The following is a 20,249-nucleotide window of genomic DNA, read 5'->3' on the forward strand; positions in this document are numbered from 1 at the left end:
ATGGGCCGTGCCTCAAACTGCTCCTTTTCCAATGGTCAGTTCCCTTTGTCATCTGAGATCTTTCAAGGTAAGCACGGAAGGGAGCCCAGAGGAGGGCAGAAAACAGCATCTAGGAGGGATATTGGAGGCGATCAGGAAGGGCAGCCAGAGATTAGAGAGAGGGGGAGACACGAGGGTCTGTTCCAGCCAGGGTTCACTGGAGTTGCTGTCCTTGTGGGAAGTCATCTTTGGGATATCACAAAGTGAAAACAGCGTGTCCTTGACCATGTGCAGAGTGCCTTCTCCTCAAGCCAGCTATCACTCCGATATCTGGGATTCAAAGGAAGGACTTCTGCTGAGATTCAAAAGCGTGCCAGGTAGGAAGAACTAGAGAGCAACTAGAGAGGCTCCTGGTCTCCTGACCCATTGCTGCCCCTTGCAGTTATCAAAGCTCAGATCTGGATCTTCTTGGTCCCGGTTGCCTTGGGCCTCGTGCAGGTCGGCCTCTTCCTGGAGGAGATGGGCTTCTTCCTGCGCCAGGGAAACAGTTCTCGCCGCACCACGCTCTCACTCTGGATCCTGGGCGTCTATCCGGTAAGAACAGGCGTCAGGACTACGCCATCTTATCCCCCTCAGTCCCAATTTCTGAAGGGGCAGCCTGAGGAGGCGGACCTACTAGGAAAACTGTCGGAGTATTAGGTGAGCAGAGGGCTCACGGCACAAATGCAGCGGAGTTTATCTGGATGGGGCGTGCTGCTAAGAAACAAAGTTCCATACGGAGCTTCTTTATCTTTGCACAATGAATGAGTTCTTTGTTGCATGTGACTCCATTCTAGGCAGGATAGAGAAGAGACAGGATTCTTAATCTAGTCTTGCCAGCTTGGATGGAGATGCAGGAGACACATCCTGCTGTCACAGTGCCAAGATGGAGAAGACAGAAGGGGTCAACAGGAAGGAAAGAAGCTTCCTTGAGAGAGCCAGCGTTGGGTAATGGTGAAGAGCTGTGGATTCGAATGTGGAGAACCAGGTTTAATTCCCCGCTCGTCCGCATGAGCGGCAGACTCTTATCTGATGAACTGGATTTGTTTTCTCCACTCCGATATTCCTGCTAAGTGACCTCGTGCTAGTCACAGTTCTCTCAGAACTCTCTCAGTCCCACCTGCCTCACAAAATGTCTGCTGTGGGGGTAGGAAGGGAAAAGAGTTTATAAATCGCCTTGAGTCTCCTTACAGGAGAGAAAAAGTGGTGTATAATAACCAACTCTTCCTCCGATCTGGAGAACCGGGTTTGTTTCCCCCCTCCAACCCATGAAGCCTGCTGGGTGACCTTGGGCCAGTCCCAGTTCTCACAGAACTCGCTCAGCCTCACCTTCCTCTCAAGGTGTCTGTTGTGGGGAGAGGAAAGGAAAGAGTTTGTAAGCTGCTTAGAGACTCCTTACTTACAGGAGAGAAAAGAGGGGTATACAAACCAAACACCACTTCTTCTAAGAGGAGCAATCTTCTGATCCAAGGGATATCATCAGAGCAGTAGAAAGGAAAGACATTCAGGGTCCTAAACTGTATATTTTTTTCGGAATCTCTATAGTTCCTCTTTGAAGTCTAAGAAGAGAAGAGTTTGGATTTATATCCCCCCTTTCTCTCCTGCAGGAGACTCAAAGGGGCTGACAATCTCCTTGCCCTTCCCCGCTCACAACAAACACCCTGTGAGGTGGGTGGGGCTGAGAGAGCTCCGAGAAACTGTGACTAGCCCAAGGTCACCCAGCTGGCGTGTGTGGGAGTGCCCAGGCTAACCTGGAATTCCCCTGTAGACAAGCTCTTCCACAGCCTCAGGGCGGCAGAGCTGGGAATCAAATCCGGTTCCTCCAGATTAGATACACGAGCTCTTAACCTCCTACACCACTGCTGCTCTAAGGCTAAGAACAGTGCAAAGTCAGTCCTTCACTTCCACAGAGAGTACCGTTGAATCTCTGCATCAAGCAGATGTTTCTTCAACAGCAGCAGGGCCAAATCAAGAACATTTGGGACGGAACATCCGTATAGCACCCTTCCATTTCCTTCCCTGAAATGAACTCCTGGAAATTCCTGGAGATTAGGCGGTGGAACTTGGGGAGGGCAGGATTAGGGGAGGGGGTCCTCCTTGCAGTATAGTACCATCCGATCATCTATTTTCTCCAGGAATGTAGTCTGTAGTCTCCAGGAATGTAGAATGTAGTCTGTAGCCCCTCGGGGATAGGGCGGTATAAAAATCTAATAAATAAATAAATAAAAATAAATAAAGTTCCGGTAAATCTCCAGTCCTCACCTGGAGGTTGGCAATTCTACCTGCAATGCATCTCTGGCCCACCTTCAAATTCATGGGCCTCACACAACACTCTAATATTATTAAAAGATATCTGTAATTTCTCCACCCCACAGAATAAGGCAGATTAAAGAATCTAGAGCACAGGTGTCAAACTTGTGGCCCTCCAGATGTTATTTATTTATTTATTTATTTTATTGAACTTATAGGCCGCCTTGTCCCTGAAGGGCTCAAGGCAGCTCACAATATGGTGATGGCAGGGGATGATGGTAATTGTAGTCCATAACATCTGGAGGGCTGCGAGTTTGACACCTATGATCTAGAGGAAAGGGCAGAACGTTGTTCACAGAACCAAAAGTTCTGCCTGTCCATCTGTTCCTCACACTTGAATCCTGTTTTTTCTCCAGAGCGCTAAGCATAACGTACACGGCCCGTCCCTTTCCTGTATTATTCTCACAACAACATTGTGAAGTAGATTAGACAGAAAGAGCGTGGCTCACGCAACTGTCTTTATGGCCAAGTAGTGACCAGGTCGCTATAATCCTGGGTTGGTGCTCTGACCACTACCGCCCACTGTCTCTCTTCATGGTGCATGATTGGAACAAGTCAAAATGGAAATGAGGAGCCAATCTCCAGCGTCCCAACTCTTCTCCTCTTCCGACAGGTGTTCAGCATCACTTCCCTCATCAGCTTGTTCGTTCCTCGAGCATCCTTCGTCTGTACCTTTGTAGCCTCCATGTGAGTTCATTTAATTACTTCATTGTGTTGCTAATTCTCTGGTCAAGAGCAGGTATGGCTCCTACCTAGGGGGGGACAAGGGTATTGTTCTTTGGTCACCGCTACGGGGGCGATAATGGCACCCTATGTGACCAGGACTTCCTGCTGCCTTCGAGTGCCCTTGACCCCACCCATGTCACCATGGACAGGTCGACAGGGAGCGGTTCTTGAGACTTGGATCAGCATTCTATCAGTTTCCTTCCAGCATGGCCAATTGGCCATGCTGGCAGGGGCTGATGGGAATTGCGGTCCATAACATCTGGAGTGCCAAAGGTTCGCCACCACTGGTCTAGGGTGCCCTCCTCCCTCCTCCTCCCTCCTCCCATTTCCTTCCCTGGCTCATCCAAAGAGTTTCCCACCTGTTCCGAGCTGCCTTCCTGAGACCCCACTGCTTTGGGGAAGAGGCACCGCTTGATTTCAACCTCCAAGGTCACCCAAAGAGTTTCCCACCTGTTCCGAGCTGCCTTCCTGAGACCCCACTGCTTTGGGGAAGAGGCACCGCTTGATTTCAACCTCCAAGGTCACCCAAAGAGTTTCCCACCTGTTCCGAGCTGCCTTCCTGAGACCCCACTGCTTTGGGGAAGAGGCACCGCTTGATTTCAACCTCCAAGGAGAAGGGAGGGTTTGCTCCCTGAGCAGCTTTGGATAGAGGCTGCCAAGCCCAGATTCCTGGGAAAGTCTGTGGCCAAAGGAAGGAAGCGACACCCTCAAGCACAGACACTTTTCCAAACAGGCCTCTGCAGACACACGGGGGGCCAGACCAATCGGTGGCTACTGGCCTTCCCATTTAAAGGTAGTACACTGCTGTGTACCAGAAGTAGGAGGCAATATCAGGGGAAGGCCCAGCCTTTTTGGCATGTTGTTGGTCCTCCAGAGGAACTGGCTGCCCGGCGTGTGAGATGAGATGCTGCCGGACAAGATGGAGCACTGGTCTGATCCAGCAAGACTCTTGTTACATTTTGTCGAAAGTTTTCATGGCCAGAATTCACTGGCTGTTGCAGGTTTTCCAGGCTGTGTGGACGTGGTCTGGTAGTTCTCGCTCCTAACCCTTCTCCTGCATCTTCTTATGTTCTTACGGCGCATGGTTGTGATGCGCTGGTTGCTTTTCATTTCCACAAAACATATGCTGCCATTGGAGAGTCAGCTGCTAGGGAACCACCCTACATTTTTCTGTCCAAGACCCCTGGAGCAAGCAGCCAAGTGCCGGGAATTGCCTGGCATCCTTGCGCCAGAGTAACATGTGTACCTTGGCTTCCAGGTTGGTTTGGGAAAGCAATCTTTGCTTGTCCTGCCTGCTGGGCGGGGCAAGAACCAGAACAATAAACCTGCGCAACACAGCAGTGGATTTGGCTACAGTAAGCAACCTAGATAGCGCAAAGACATGCCATATCCAATGGACGCGCTGTTGACGACCGAGGCAACGTGTTTGACTAATACTGCCATTTCTGGGTTTGCAGCTACCATTCCATCACCCTTTGGAAATTCCTTGCCTTGGACTGTGATTTCCTTCAGCGTCTTGACCAAATGCTCCGCTAGTGGGGGCAAGCGGTGTCCCCAACCCGCTCCTGCATGTTGCTGTTAAGCTAGCCTTCCTGAGATCGCTGCCACCCGGTAACTGCTGATTTTGTGCCTGGAAATTAGACAGTCTCTTTGCACCGTGCCTATCCTTTGCAATCAGTGTTGCCAACTTCCAGATCTCACAGAATTCCAATGGATTTGCAGGCTGCAGAGATCACTTCCCCTCGAGGAAATGGCTGTTTTAGAGGGTGGCCTCTGGGAAATGATACCCTCCTAGGGTCCCCCAAATCCCCCACCCTCAAGGTGACAATCCCATCTGCAGCTGATTCAGAACTCCTCTGCTAATGTGTATATATTTTTCAGTTCCTTAAAGTTTTACACAGCACCAGTTCCATGTTCTTCAAAAACTTGTCTTTCAAGAAAATTAAAGATCTATACACCCTTTCTTGTGTTTCCTCCCAGAGTATATCCTGTCGTTTAAAAATAAAATTAAATACCATTATGGGCCAAGCTAATCTCTGTGACCTCCATGAAGTACAGAAATTGATATGCCAATTTTATATAATTTATCCTGTTTCTACTACTGGTAGTGAGACGAGCTAGCCATTGAATCTCCACCCCTTGACCTCTAGGACTGTTGAACAACGCATTCTGAACTTGACATTAGTCAGGAAAGGGTGGGGGATCACATTTAGTAAAATAAATTTAAAAATACATTATGGGATTCCAGCAGGAATTGTTGGCATATTTATTTGTTTTATTTATTGTTTAGATTTTTATACCGCCCCATCCCCAATTAGCTTTGCAGCCTTGAGGTCTAAAAACTTACCTTTAAAAACAAAAGCTGAAATGTTTAGGTTGCTTTTTTTTTAACTTTCTACAAATGTGACTACATCCTTTGCCAAATCCATCAGTTGAAGATGGCTCCAGTGTGGCAACTGTGCCAATACTTCACAATACACGTGGGGAGGGGGATTTTTTCATGTGGGGAGGAGACAGATTCTGCCGTGGAATGCAATAATAGCGAATCCATCGTTGAATGTACGTAGTTTGGATTGAGTGGGATTTTGACTGCGACTAGTTCTGTGTTAGGTGATGTAACAAGGGTAGATTTTAGAGTTGGTGGGTTGGGCTAGGCCCGGAGTGGCGAACCTATGGCACTCCAGATGTTCATGGACTACAATTCCCATCAGCCCCTGACAGCATGGCCAATGGGCTAAGCATGTTCGGCCACCACTGGGCTAGGAGGAGCACCCTTTCTCCCTCTTAACCAATCCATCTCTTTCCACTGCTCTCTTCCCCCTTCTACAGGTCAAACTTAAGTATATAATGACCATGGCAGTTTTACCAACTCTCTCTCTTCATCTCGACTCATCCTCTTCAAGGTTCTGTCACCTTGATCCTTTGGACTGATGAGAAATATGATTATGGTGATGTAAGTTTTAAGGCTGGAAATAAAACATTTTGGGCTAAAAAACCATGCGGAACTCCTCGGAGGAAATGTTTTATTTCCTTACCTATGCTTATTTCTGGCTTATTTAAGACATGTGAACCCTGTTTTTTTAATTTGCTCTAGAAGGCTGAAAATCTTGTTAGTCTCTTGAACGCTATTGGATTCAGATCTAGATATTCTAGCATGTGTTTGAGTAGACAACCATAAGTTTGATTATCTCGTCTAGTTCTGTACAAAGATGTCAAGGAGGATTCCTGGAGAGGTAATAATGTTGATATCTGTGCATTTTCAAAAGGGAAATCTTCACCGGCTGCTCCAGAGAAGCAATTTGATGGATTCTGGGGGGCCTGGTCAAAAGTCCAGCTTGGCCCCCCCTTTTCCCCCAACCTACCCCCTTTGAACTAACATAAAATGTCCCAAGCTCATAATGCATGTTTTTAAAGAGAGGCTGGATGGCCACCTGTCAGGAATGCTTTGACTGTGTGCAGTGGCGTAGCTGGGGAAAATGGAGCCCGGGACAAAATCTGAGTTTTGTGCCGCCCCCCCCCCCCCCCCCCCCCATATGGGCAGCGTCCCTCTACCTACAACGTATCCTTGTAATTCTTGCTTCACCACAAGATGGCTTCGGGAGGGCACTTTGTCCCCTTGGTGATCGCCCCCCATGGTAGCTACGCCTGTGACTGTGTGTAACTGCATGGCAAGGGGTTGGGTCTGATGGCCCTTTTGGTGCCTCTTCCAACTCTCTGATTTGATGATTCTAAAACACACCACAGTTTGTGTTTGGACGTCATTTCCCATCATTCCTACTAGCTATAGGGTCCCACCCATCATGGGACCTTGGATTATCACTCCAGCTTTCCCATAGGTGAGGCTGTCCCTGATTACCAGGAAACATGCTAAGATAGACTGCGCCCCACTCGGGAGAGCCGCAGCCGCCAGCGCCTCTTTCGTTCAACCTTTCTTCTTCCCCAGGTGGGCTCCACCAACCTTAATTCCTACATCAATGCCATCATAGGCCTCTCCACCTTTGTCTCCTTCTACGGATACCTGCTGTTCTACAAGGCTACCAAGCCGGCACTGGTTGGCTACAGCTTGCGCTCCAAGTTCGTCTGCATCATTTTGGTCCTTGTCCCAGCGCCTGCAGAGCCGGAATCTTGGAGACCATGGGGGCAGTCGGGGCTATCCCGTGCAACCCACCTCTCTCCTCTGACACCCGCTCCCAAAGTAAGTTCCCTTCACGGGGTGGGCAGGGGAAGTGGTTAAAGTGTTGGGGCTGGGACATGGGAGATCCAGGTTGAAAACCCTGCTCTGGGGGATCTTGGACTAGTCACACTCACACCATCTGACCTACCTCGCAGGGTTATTCTAACAGTAACAAGGAGGAGTGGAGACTTGAGTCCCCTGGCAGATGAATAAAAATTTAATAAATCAGCATATACCTAGGGGTAGAGAGATGTGCCTAGGGTCCACCCTATCAGCTCATACCAGCATGGCCAATGGCCATGCTGACAGAGAGGCTGATGGGAATTGTAGTTCCTGAACATCTGGAGAGCCGCAGGTTCCCTACCCCTGATCTAGGGATAGCTCTGTGGGGCATGTTGGGGTCAAACGATGGTTGGACCACTCTCTCAACAATCACACCTTTAAAAAAATCATGCTTTTCCTCCGAAGCGCGTAGAACACACCTTTCTTCATTCCCCCTAGGAAGCATCCCCAGAGTAAGCTCCCTGCGCGAATATCGTGGCCGAGTGTGGATTCCAACCCAGGCCCCGCTGTTACGCTGCTCTTCCAAACGAGCTGTCTCAAGTGCTGGAGCTTTTCCCAACTCTCTCACTGCAAAGGGGGTTTGGGACTGGCAGGGACGGAAAGAATGGAGGAAGCCTTACAGGGCCACAGGGAAAAGCAGAAACTAGCGGGGACGCCAGAGAGACAGGGCCCCACTGGCATAGCCCGTATGGCACAGAGGTTTCATGAAACAGGGTCAGATGCCAGCATTGAGGAACAGTGTTCAGCAGAGCCAGAGGAAGGACACCTAGAAGAAGAGTTTGGATTTATATCCCCCCTTTCTCTCCTGCAGGAGACTCCAAGGGGCTGACAATCTCCTTAGTTCTTCTCTCACAACAAACACCCTGTGAGGTAGGTGGGGCTGAGAGCTCCGAAGCTGTGACTAGGCCCAAGGTCACCACATGCAGTGTGGGAGTGCACAGGCTAATCTGAATTCCCCAGATAAGCCTCCACAGCTCAGGCGGCAGAGCTGGGAATCAAACCCGGTTCCTCCAGATTAGATACACGAGCTCTTAACCTCCTACGCCACTGCTGCTCCTAAGAGGAACATTGGCTCCCAACCAGTTAGTATCATTCTATGAAGAAAAGCTGGACTCTGTGACTGATAGAAGCTACGCGCATTAAACGAAGCCACACAATTTATTCTGATTTTATTAAGCCAGCCTGGTGTAGTGGTTAAGAGTGATGGACTATAAGCTGGAGAACCGGTTTTGATTCCCCACTTCTGTACATGAATATTGCACTTATCTGGTGAACTAGATATATCTCTGCTCCCACACATGGAGCCTGATGGGTGACCTTGGTCTAGTCCAGGGGTAGGGAACCTGCGGCTCTCCAGATGTTCAGGAACTACAATTCCCATCAGCCTCTGTCAGCATGGCCAATTGGCCATGCTGGTAGGGGCTGATGGGAATTGTAGTTCCTGAACATCTGGAGAGCCGCAGGTTCCCTACCCCTGGTCTAGTCACAGTTCTGCAGAACTCTTCCAGCCCCACCAACCTCACAAAGTATCTGTTGTGGGGGAAGGAAAAGGAGTTTATAAGCCTTCGTGAGACTTCTTACAGAAGAGAAAGGCAGGGTATAAATCCAACCTCATCATCTTCTCTTCTCCTTTTTCTAAGGGTGGGGAAGAAAGCATGCAGGGCCCCGAAATACTTCTCCTTAAACTCTGACAAACGCACTCAACCATCCCTGTGATTGCTAATTGCTCAGCAGGCATGTGGATGGCAGCTACCGGATTTATTGATGATATGGCTTGTGCCTCCCATATACAAATGTTTAAAAAACATTTATACAATGAATCTTAAAGCCCATTTCTAAAAACCACTACACAATATTACTCAGTCAGATACAATACAGCAAAATAAAAATACAATAACTAAAAACATTACACAAACAGCCATGCCAGGCCATGACCTATAAAAACAGGACACAGAGAGATGAATTTTGGTCTCCTATCTAAATCAGTTATTTATTCAGTTTTGTTGGTACGTTTGATAATTCCCAGACTCCACACTTCTAAGAACAATGAGGGCGTTCTTCATTGGTTGGACCTACTGGAGATTTCTTTGGGCAGAGATTTCTGATTGCACGGTGGGACTCCCCTTCCCTACCATGGGGCTGTGTGCCCACGTAACGCTTTGCCTAGGGGGAGAACCCCTCAGAACAGCTGGAAGTTCCAAGAGAAAGTCAGTGAAAATTGCATCCTCTTCTTCTTAACTTTTAATTTTTTTAATCTGAAATCGTAACCATTTGACAGCACTAGAGGTCTTTTTGTGGACATCCTTCCGCCAACGGAGAGTCTTTTTCCACACCCTTTAACGCAAACTTTTCAACATTTATCTTGCAGCCATAAGGACTAGAAACTCTTTTAAAAGAATAAAAATGAAAACTGAGACCTCCAGCTAGCAGAATTCTGCACCCAGGGCCACATTCTGTGTTTTTTGTACTCTTCGTGAAACAGAAACATATTCCTAGCCCCGTGCAGAAAGGACACTGTCCAACTAACAAACCTATCCTGTAGTGGGGGGCAGAAGAAGTAACTCTCCTTTTAATTTTGCAGTGATCTACTACTACTCCCTGGCTATTGAGATGTTCTTTATTAGCCTATTTGCCCGTTACTCTTTCCGGAGAACTGAGCCACAGTTGGGTACGGGCCCGCACATCTCTCAGACGGAGACAGCTGCATCCAGCCCCTGCAGTCCTGGAGAGAATGCCACCTTGGAGCAAGCCAACGGCGGCTTCCTCTGCGAGGAGGCTTTGTGTACAATTGAACACTCCCCTTTGGATCGGTTTGATTTCAGCACCGGGGAGCCAGTGGACAAGCGGCAAGAGAGGGGCGTCCGGGGCCAGTCCCGGATGGGGGCTTCAAGAGCTAAGGAGCGCCACACGGGCTTCTCTCAGCAAATAGCTGCAACTGAAGCGCCGTCCATCGGACCCCAGGGCCAGATTGTCACAGCCAATGCTGACGATGTCACTGTGGTATAAGCCACAAGCTCACGACAGATCTGATCTGTGGAACAAATCGCTGTCGGACAAAGAGGACAGTGGCTTACAATTCCACGCTCGCAGAGCAGCCCTGAGGAACGGAGGCCGGGGGGATTTCAAGCTGCCGAAACCAAGCACTGGTTGTGAAATTATGCAGAAGAATTGCAAAAGGCCAGAATATTGAGAAAACAGGAAGGGAGGCAAAAGGGGCTGGGAAACAGGTGGCACCTTTTATTAAAACAGGCAGTTTGTTTGTCTAGGGCAGTGGTGGCGAACCTATGGCACTCCAGATGGCCCTGCTGGCAGGGGCTGCTGGGAATTGTAGTCCATGAACATCTGGAGTGCCATAGGTTCACCACCACCGGTATAGGGCTTTTCAGCGTGAAGACAACTCCCCAACTTGGTCATCACAATCGTCCTGGGGACAGGGGAGTGGCCGCAACCCACTGTGATCTCTTGACAGTCAAACAGCAACATGGAGCTGGGAGCTCCAAACCCAAGCGCTCTCTGGTGCATCACACGGAGGAAAGCTTTGAACGCTTGCGGAGACCTTATTAACATTGACACTGCTTGATACGTCTTAATGGCGAGGGGGAGGTTTCGAAGCCTTTGAGGCATTAAAATAAAATTTAAAAAACCTCTTATGCGCTGCTGCTGCTTCCTCGTTCAATAAGAAGCCTTTCAAACCAGCAGGGCCAGTATCTGCCGATGGCCAGGCCAGGCTGGTCCTGTAGCAGAGTCACGTGGTCAGCTTCTCTAGAGAGTCTCTGAGTTCAGCCTCGCAGGGACAAGGCAAAGCCCCCTCCTCTTGATGCTGGGGAGGCTCACCGGGGGCAGCGGACACCTGAGGTTGGGAGGCTGACTCCTTGGCGAGGAGGTTGTGTTTCTTTAAAAAGCAGGCTTCTTCGTAAGGCGGGCGGATGGGAGGCTGAGTGGGGGGCACGTAGGCGTATTCCTTCCCAGGCTCCAGCTGGCCAAAGGGAAAAGAGAGAGGCTTGAAGTTCAACAGTCCCGATGCCAGCCTCAGCCTCCATCTCCCCAGCTGCTAAGCTCCTTCTCGGCATGTTTAGGGGTGCCAGGGGGTGTCTTGCAATGGGCTGGGGGGCAGCACCCAGGGTTCAAATAGAAGAAGAAAAAACCTGGCCTGCTTACCACAGAGTTCCTGGCAATGCCTAGAGCAGTGATGGCGAACCTTTTCGAGACCGAGTGCCCAAATTGCAACCCAAAACCCACTTATTTATCGCAAAGTGCCAACACGGCAATTTAACCTGAATACTGAGGTTTTAGAAAAAACAGCTGGCTCCAAGGTGCATCGGGAGTAAGCTTGGTGAAGCAACCGTGCAATGTTTCAAATGGATGAATCACGACCCTAGGAGGGTTTACTCAGAAGCAAGCCCCATTGCCAGCAACCAAGCTTACTCCCAGGTAAAGGATCATGCCCAGGCCAGCCTAGGGGTGTGTGGGGGGGTTGTGATTTTCCGCCCCCCCATTGTTGAACTCTGTGCACGCGTGCCCACAGAAAGGGCTGAGTGCCACCTCTGGCACCCGTGCCATAGGTTCGCCACCACTGGCCTAGAGCTACCCTTGTCACTTTTGGATAGTATTGGCAGGAACTCTATGGCCACAGCTTCCTGTAAGTAGACAAGACCTTCCTTTTCTTTTTAATTTTCCTCCCCAGGATAACTGCCCGTTTGGCCCTCATGTCTACCTGCCAGTCAGGTGAGCATCGGCTGGCAAGGGCTGCCGCTTCCTGGAGATTACCAGTTATAAGCAGACAAAAAGGAACCCTGCTGCCCGTACAACCTCTCTAGGCTAGCAGGCCCGTCCCCTCCAACAATCTCCGTGCTACCAGTTTCAACGACTATCAAGGTTCTCTTTGCAGCAGGTGAAAGTTACTGGGGGCCTCCAAGTGGAGACGCAGCCACGTTACTCTCTGCAATGGCCATGGAGCTGATAGATGGCCAGAGGCCGGGGTTGCAAGATGTCAGATGGCGCAAGAGAATCTAATGAAGCGTCCGTCTTCTTTCATCAGCCTGAGCAACTTGTCACTTTGGCCTGGGCAATGCTCCACACTGCAGCGCACGCAGCCTTACCTGCAAGGGGTACGTCCGGTCTGAGTCGTAAGCACTCAGATCCCCGCAAGCCAGGAAGGGAACAATGACTCGATTGGGGCCCTCCAGTTGGTTAAAATCCACATCTGCATGGGAGGAGATACAGTTAAGTGGCAGAAACCCCCCCACACTCCTGGTCCTGAACAACATCCAATTTGCTGCAACTGTCAGAGCACTACTGTTACCCCTACCATGCAGGCCTCCTCATAAATATTCCCACACTTTGTCCTCCTCATAAATATTCCCACACTTTGCCTTCCTCTCCATTCAGAAAAACACTGACTCTTTCCCAGTGGGGAGCCGAAACAGCTCCCCTTCTACTCCATTTCATTCTCACAACAATCTTGTGAGAATGGCCCAAGAGCACCCAGCAACCTTCCACAACAGAGTGGGAACTCGAATCTGGGTCTCCCCTACCCTAATCTGACATTCTACCAGGGGTCTGCAACCTGCGGCTCTCCAGATGTTCATGAACTACAATTCCCATCAGCCCCTGGCCAATTTGGCCATGGTGGCAGAGGCTGATGGGAATTGTAGTCCCAAACTCCCTGCCAGTCCCAAACCCCCTTTGCAATGAGAGAGTGGGAATTCAAGCCCCACCCCCCACAGTCCTCCACAACCTGAAAAAGTCCCAGCCTGGTGGGCACATCAGAACAAACAAGTTTCCCTGGAAGAGAAGGCAGCATTGCACGGCCTGATCATGGGAGCTGCGTATGGTCAGATGGGAGACCACCAAGGGAGGCTCTGCAGAGGAAGGCAACGGCAAACCACCTCCGCTTCCCCCTTGCCTTGAAGGCCCCTTGCTGGGGTTGGCACAAGTCGGTTGTAACTTGATGGCACTTAAGAAGTTCCCCTGGTGGGAAAAAGCACGAGCCTCTTAGGAAAACTTGGTGTGTGTTTATGTGAGTATTAAGAGCCATCGAGTCGCTCCTGCTTCATAGCTGGCCCTACGTGTGTGCCTGCTGGACTTTGTCGGTTGCCTTGAGCAGGTCTCTCTAGAGAGCTGGCAGGTGAAGCTTCTCCATAAAATAAAATGAACAGAGCAACACAGCGCAAGGTCTGTGGACATCCCGCCCAACACAGGCCAGGAGGGCACCACCTCCTCCTTTGGCTTTAAATTCCAATAAACTCAGCCAAAAAGACTGGCCGACACAGAGACTGTGGTTTGCAACCTTCAGCTAAGGGAACGCCTGCAGCAACTCCCAGTGCCCAGGCTCTTTGGAGGGAGCTAAGCAAAATCCCAGCATGAACTTTGTGTAGAGGTTCAGAGCAGCGGACTCTCATCTGGAGAACTGGATTGGAGTCCCCTCCTCTCCACGTGAGCGGCGGACTCTTATGTGATGAACAGGATTTGTTCCCTTGCTCCTCCACGTGAAGCCTGCTGGGTGACCTTGGGCCAGTCACAGTTCTCTCAGAAATCTCTCAGCCCCACCTACCTCCCAAGGTGTCCGTTTTAGGGAGAGGAAGGGAAGGAGTTTGTAAGCCGCACGGAGCCTCCTTACAGGAGAGAAAGGCAAGGTATTAATCCAAACTTTTCTTCTCTTCTAATTCATGTTCGCCTTGAGACTTTGTAAGCAGGAAGTTCATGTTAGCTTTATGAATAACCATTCTGTGCGGAAGCAGCCGCACACCTCTGGAAAGTCCCGTCTCAGGGACAGCTGCAGACAGCGAGGTGATTGTCCTCTGACTCATTAAAAAAAAAAAGACGTTTCGCAGCTGAACAGCCAGCCAATTGTTTCTCCAGAACAGGCTGCTCAGCTGCTTCGTCCCAATGAGACCAAGAGCAGGACATGGAAGAGGCCCGTCTCGCCAGACAGGGTCTGCAGCCAGAGGGGCACAAGGAATTGCTCGAAGGCCGTCTGGCAACCAGCTGCGGTCCTGGAGAGAGGCAGACAATGGATCTTTTAAAGTCTGCCAAACCTGGCTGTGGCCGGACGGGCTCACTTTTCTACATTCAGTTTGGGGCTGGGGATTTTAGACCGTCAGTGGAACCAGCGATTGAGCAGCTTGTAACTTGGAACCAACAGAGAGGCACAAGCTGAACCAAACCCCACCCCTCACCATGTTAACTCTTTGTCTTCCAGCAAGAGCAGGTCCCACTCAATAGCTTCACTGATCTCTTGGTAGTGTCCCTTAGCCCAGCCCCCGGCCTGTTTTCTCCCTCCTGCCCTCACTGCTCTTTCTGCCTACCCTGCCTTTTCCCCACTGGCCCTTGATTTTCCACCTCTCCTTCAACATTCCTGCCCGACATCAACAATGCATCTCCCCATACTGCCTACGGAGGACACTCTGTTCCTCCAATAGCAATCTCCTGGTGACCCCTGACCCCAAGGACATTTGGTTGGCCTCAGCCAGAGGCAGGGCTTTCTCTGCCTTGGCCCCAGCCTGGTGGAACTCTCTGTCGGCAGAACCATGGCCCTGTGGGACTTTAAACAGTTCTGCAGGACCCATAAGACAGAGATGCTCCACCTGGCCTTTGCTTGAGGCCATCTACAAGTCCGCTTTCATCCAACTTATAGGCTGGCATCCCTTACTGGGTTGGTCACCGTGCGCATCCATTTCCCTCTCCTCCTCCTGATAAACAGGAAACGATTCATGTCAGGATGGGGGCTAACTGAACTTTGGGGCTGGTTTCTATTAAATAACATTGAATGCTACATCTGTTTTTGTGCTGTTTAATTTTACTGTAAACTGCCCTGAGCCCGGTCTTTAAGCATAAGCATTTATTGTCATTGTGCACGCACAACGAAAATTTACAGCAGCATTCCTCGATGCACACAATTTCAGACTCATACCCCATCCTCACTTTCCTCTTCCTCCACCCATCCCTACACAGCCCCAAACACATCAACACGAAGCCGCGGAGTTTAGCATAGCCACAGCTCTAGAGTAGAAGCTGTCTCTAAGCCTGTTTGTCCTAGTTTTTATAGACCTGTATCGTCTGCTGCATGGTAACAGTTCAGAAAGAGAGTGTGATGGATGAGACGGGTCTCTCTGAATATTTTGGGCTTTCTTTAGGCTTCGGGAATTATAGAGTTCTTCCAAGGAGGGGAGAGGGCAGCTGATAATCCTCTGTGCAGTAGTGATCACTTCCTATCTGCCACTGTGCAACTGGAGAACCATACACAGATGCAGTAGGTTAAGACACTCTCTATAGCACAGTGGTAAAAGGACACCAGGAGTTTTCCATTCAGTTGTTGTTTTTTTAACAGTCTAAGATAGTACAGTCTTTGCCAGGAATGGGCGGGTATAAATGTAACAAAATAAGTAAAACAACAACAACAACACACACACACGAAGTTGCCTCATCCTGAATTAGACCCACTGGTCCATCAACTCTGATACTGTCCACTCAGACTGGAAGCCGCAGTCCAGGGTCTTTTGCAGCACCTCCGGCCTGGCTCTTCTAAGTGGGGACGTAGCCGGGGACTGAACCTGGGCCCTTCCGCATGCGAATCAGGCACTCTGCGTCCCCAGCAGCCTTCCCCCCACAGGACTCCTTACCATAACGGTGGTCCAGCAGAGGATTGGACATGTTCGGCACGTAGCCTTCGGGGGGGCTGTAATTTCGGCAGACGACAAAGGCTTCTGGGAGGACAGAAAGAGGGTCACAGCACTGGGGTCCCGTGCTAAAGAGGAATTCTTCAGTCCTCTGCTGCTTTCCCAAGTCCACTAGCATACAGGGTCTCACAAACAGCATATTGTGACCAACTCGGCTGAATAGTTTAGGGAGGGAAAGACTGAATAAATTGTGATCCTTGGAAGATATGGTCAGAGGTCGGAGTTTTCTAGTAATGTCACTATAGGTTTTAGCAAGACTGCACAGGCACTTTACAAGTGTAGTTATATAAACTTTTTAATCTTTTGTCATAATCAAATGTATTTTACCTACTACTTGCTTTTTCGCGAGTTGACCTTTTAGTAAACAGTCACCGACTGTGTATAAGTGCACTTCTCAGTTTGTATTATTATGTGCTGGTCTTTGACTGCAATAAAGAATTTGACTTGACCAACTCCCCCTCCAGTCTGCACTGGAAAAAAGCTGGGTTCTGCACGAGATCCAGATGCATGCGCACAAGCCAGACCCAAGCTTCTGTCGCACACAAAGGATGGAATTTCGCAGAATGGGCCGGACTGTTCTCAAGGCCTCCTGTCAAGTTCTGCAAGATGGAGTCAGTGGCCTAGCGGCTGAGACCAAGCTGGCAAAGGGACCCTGCCCGCAGACAGGAGGGTCCCGAGTGGCTGGAGTCTGCTCCAGGGGCTGTAGCCGTGGTGGTGAACCTTTTTGAAACTGAGTGCCCACATTGCAACCCAAAACCCACTTATTTATTGCAAAGTGCCAACATGGCAACTTAACCTGAATACTGAGGTTTTAGTTTAGAAAAAACAGTTGGCGTTACTCGGGAGTAAGCTTGGTGGTAGTTGGTGGCTTTGCTTTGAAGCAAACGTCCAACTCTTCCAATGGGTGAATCACGACCCTAGGAGGATTTACTCAGAAGCAAGCCCCATTGCCAGCAACCGAGCTTACTCCCAGGTAAAGGATGGTGCTTTAGTTCTTTGCATGAAAATCAGTGGGGTTTAACCATGCTTAACAGGGTTACCCACACTGCTTCCCCAAAACTAGGTCTTAGGTTTAAAGCTAATAATCGACCCCAGCGGCCCAGGCCAGCCTAGGTGTGTGAGGGGGGGGGGAACTCTGTTTGCGTGTGCCCACAGAGAGGGCTCTGAGTGCCACCTCTGGCACCCGTGCCCACTGCCCTCTGGCAAGGGTCTCCAACGAGGTGCCCGTGGGCACCTGCCAACACCTATCAAGTGTTTTTAGAACCTGGGTGGGAGCAGGTCATCTTTGGCCCAGCAAGACTTCTGATCGGTTACTGGCGATCTGATTTACTGTGGGGACTTTTAAAATGTTTACTTTGGCAGCAGCTGCCACCACAGCATGAGGAACTTCACTGTACGGCTGAAGGCAAGCAGCAGCCATTTTGTGGCAGGCAGCCATTTTGTGGCGACGCTCACCACACCGTGTCAGAATTCTAAAGGCACCCACAAGCTCAAAAAGGTTAAGGACTGTGATCAAAAAGAAAACAGTGGGAACTGTCCAGGCCCAGGGAGACCCCCTTGCCTTAGTAGCGGAGGCAAAAGCTGATGACAACAGGATTCCTGTGACGTACAGAGCGGCCCTCAGTGCACCCCACGCCTGGTCCATTCTGCTAGTTCAGCCATGTCCTGCTACGCAGCTGAATGACAAAACAGTCTTCTTCAGTGGCCTGGATTTTGGTGCTGCTTCAGCAAATCAGTCCAATTCGCCTCAAGCAGTCTAAAGTCCTCCGTTCCTCCTCCCCCTGAAATAAACCTGCTTGGAAAGTCCACAGGCCCTTTCCCAAGTGCAGCGACGGCCACCCATTGGCCCAGGTTGCTTTTACCCACGGAAAGGAGAACTGGGCTGCGGTACGTTGGCTGCTTTTGCATTTAGGTTCTTATGGGAGCGGGGAGGGGAAGCTCCGTCCTCTGCACATTAAAGCGTGCCGGTTTTTAAAAAGCCTCCCCCAACCCCACAAGCATCAGGCTAAATCAAAAAGCGGTTTATGAAACTGAACACAAGATAAGAACATAAGAACAAGCCTGCTGGATCAGACCAGAGTCCATCTAGTCCAGCTCTCTGCTACTCGCAGTGGCCCACCAGGTGCCTTTGGGAGCTCACATGCAGTAGGTGAAAGCAATGGCCTTCTGCGGCTGCTGCTCCTGAGCACCTGGTCTGTTAAGGCACTTGCAATCTCAGATCAAAGAGGATCAAGATTGGTAGCCATAGATGGCCGGGATTCCGTACCAGCTGTCGGATTCTATCAGATTTCATGAAAGATTCTGCATCGGGGGATTGGGGGGGGAAGAGGCCAACAAATAGGCCTGGAAGAAGTTGTTCACTCACTCACCGATGCTGGAGTTGCGGCTGCTTCGGGGTTTGGCGCACGTCACGTCGGGGAAGAAAATCCGCAGCTGGGAATACAGTAGGGTGACGTCCTTCCCTCGGAAGATCTGCAACGAGAAACCAAAACTCCGATTGTCACGCTGGGATGAGCTTCACTCTGCTGGTGTTGTCTGTACCCCATAAAAGCTCAGAGCGACCAGGAGGCAAAGGCAGTCACCAGTGACGGTCACGTGGGAGCTAACCCATACCTCATGGGAATACTGAGCCTGTGTCATGGCCCTTTAACGTCTCAGCCTAGGTCCTGCCATAATTCTGTCTACTGAATGCTTACTGCTTAAGCAGGCCTGGGAATGTTTCCCAGTACCAGACTGTCCTCATTTCTGCAGTTGCAGAGGGTGTGTGTGTGTGTGGAAGCTGCAGTGTTTTCATCCTAGTTTTCACTGTCTGAGGAATGTGTGTGAGTGTGAAACAGTACCTTCCCGCTTCAGGGGAGGGAAGAGGGAGCTGTGGGCCTGGCGTATCTGTGCTGGGGGATACAATGCTTCGCCTGTTTTAATGTACTCAGTTCTGACAATGTAAGTCAACAGCTTTCCTATACTTGCCATCAATAAATGAGAATCCTGCTTTCAAAGTACTGATTCCTTCATTTATAGCTTGTCACAACTTGAAAGAAAATTACTATAAGATGATGTATAGATGGTACTTAACACCCCAAAATGGTCTAAAAGTATAAGGGATTATCAAACATATGCTGAAAATGTCAACAAGATGGTTATTTTTTTTCATATGTGGTGGACGTGTAAACTGGCAAAATTATTTTGGGATATGATTTTAAAAGAAATGCAAAAGGTCGCGAAAGGGATAGATGCAGCCTCCTGCCTCACCTCCCCCCTCAGGCAACAGGCACGTCCTGTTTGTCCCTCAGGGTCACTTAGCCTAGTTATCTACAATCGGTGTCAACGCTATAAATATCAGAGGAGGGAAGGAAGGGAGAAGAGAAAATCCCTTTTCATACCCATCAGGTCACACGGGAGTACCCCCTTAACCACCAGACCTCGTTCCTGACAATACAAACCACAAGACGGAATGAACTGAAATGCACAAAAAAGCTGCAGCAGAACAGGCAAGTCCACCAAGTCCAAATGAACAACACTGCAGGGTGAGTATGCAGAAGTTAAGAGATTCTCCACTGTGAGAGGACAGGACAATCTGTTTTGCGGTTCGTATGCTGTTATCACATTGCTTTTGCTTTCTGTTGTGCCTTTGTTCTGGATGCACGTGTTTCCTCTGATTCCTACATACAAGTTGATGCAGCAGCCTATTGTGTGTGTGGTTTTTTTTCTAACCTGTTGTTGAAGAACTTGGCCTTGCCATATCTCCAGGGGAGAACAGGAGGAAGTAGCATCCTGGCTGTTATTGCTTGTAGTATTCATTAGAGCTATGCTATGTCAGAATGTGCAGGCTAATGGAAATGGCTGTCCAAGGGACGGGTGCACCTGGGTTGCCATCTCAGAGCACGGCCTCAGAGAGTTGAAGGCTTGGAACCGGTGGGAAGATGAAAGGAGGGGGTTGCCCAGCAACAGCATGAAGGGAGGGGGTGCAAAGTGAGATTAAGGGGAAGGCCGTGCATGAAAGATTCAAGTGCCTCCTGCCTGAACTCCAAGCAATAAATTGATTTTGGTTCCACCAAGTCTGTTTCCTGGGAGGGAACAAGACAGCATGTTACCCCCACACTGGTTACCTGCAGGACTCACCTTTGCCACAAAAGTGCCTCCTTTTTTCAGCACGTGGGTGGTGATGTTCAAAGCCTGGAAGGAAGGGAAAGAAATGTCAAGGCCGGAGATCACAGAAGGGACATCTGATTTGGCACAGAGCGGCAAGCAGCAAACTTTTCAGAGCGAACATCTCCTCCAGC

General features: G+C 49.8%; 1 protein-coding gene and 1 pseudogene across 2 annotated transcripts in view; one reads left to right on the forward strand and one right to left on the reverse strand.

Moving 5' to 3' along the window:
* LOC125428038 lies at positions 1-10,297 on the forward strand (annotated as a pseudogene).
* FTSJ1 (FtsJ RNA 2'-O-methyltransferase 1) overlaps positions 9,035-20,249 on the reverse strand; it is a 17,985-nt gene continuing 6,770 nt past the window's right edge. For both annotated transcript variants that reach the window (XM_048488439.1, XM_048488440.1), the window contains exons 7-11: positions 20,089-20,142; positions 18,339-18,441; positions 15,913-15,996; positions 12,391-12,494; positions 9,035-11,267 (exon numbers count right to left, since the gene is read on the reverse strand). In XM_048488439.1, coding sequence (XP_048344396.1) covers positions 11,037-11,267; positions 12,391-12,494; positions 15,913-15,996; positions 18,339-18,441; positions 20,089-20,142 — 576 coding nt within the window. In that variant the 3' untranslated portion in view covers positions 9,035-11,036. The remainder of the gene's footprint in view (positions 11,268-12,390; positions 12,495-15,912; positions 15,997-18,338; positions 18,442-20,088; positions 20,143-20,249) is intronic.

This window comes from Sphaerodactylus townsendi, linkage group LG03, assembly GCF_021028975.2.
Source record: "Sphaerodactylus townsendi isolate TG3544 linkage group LG03, MPM_Stown_v2.3, whole genome shotgun sequence".
In the NCBI taxonomy this organism is placed as follows: Eukaryota; Metazoa; Chordata; class Lepidosauria; order Squamata; family Sphaerodactylidae; genus Sphaerodactylus; species Sphaerodactylus townsendi.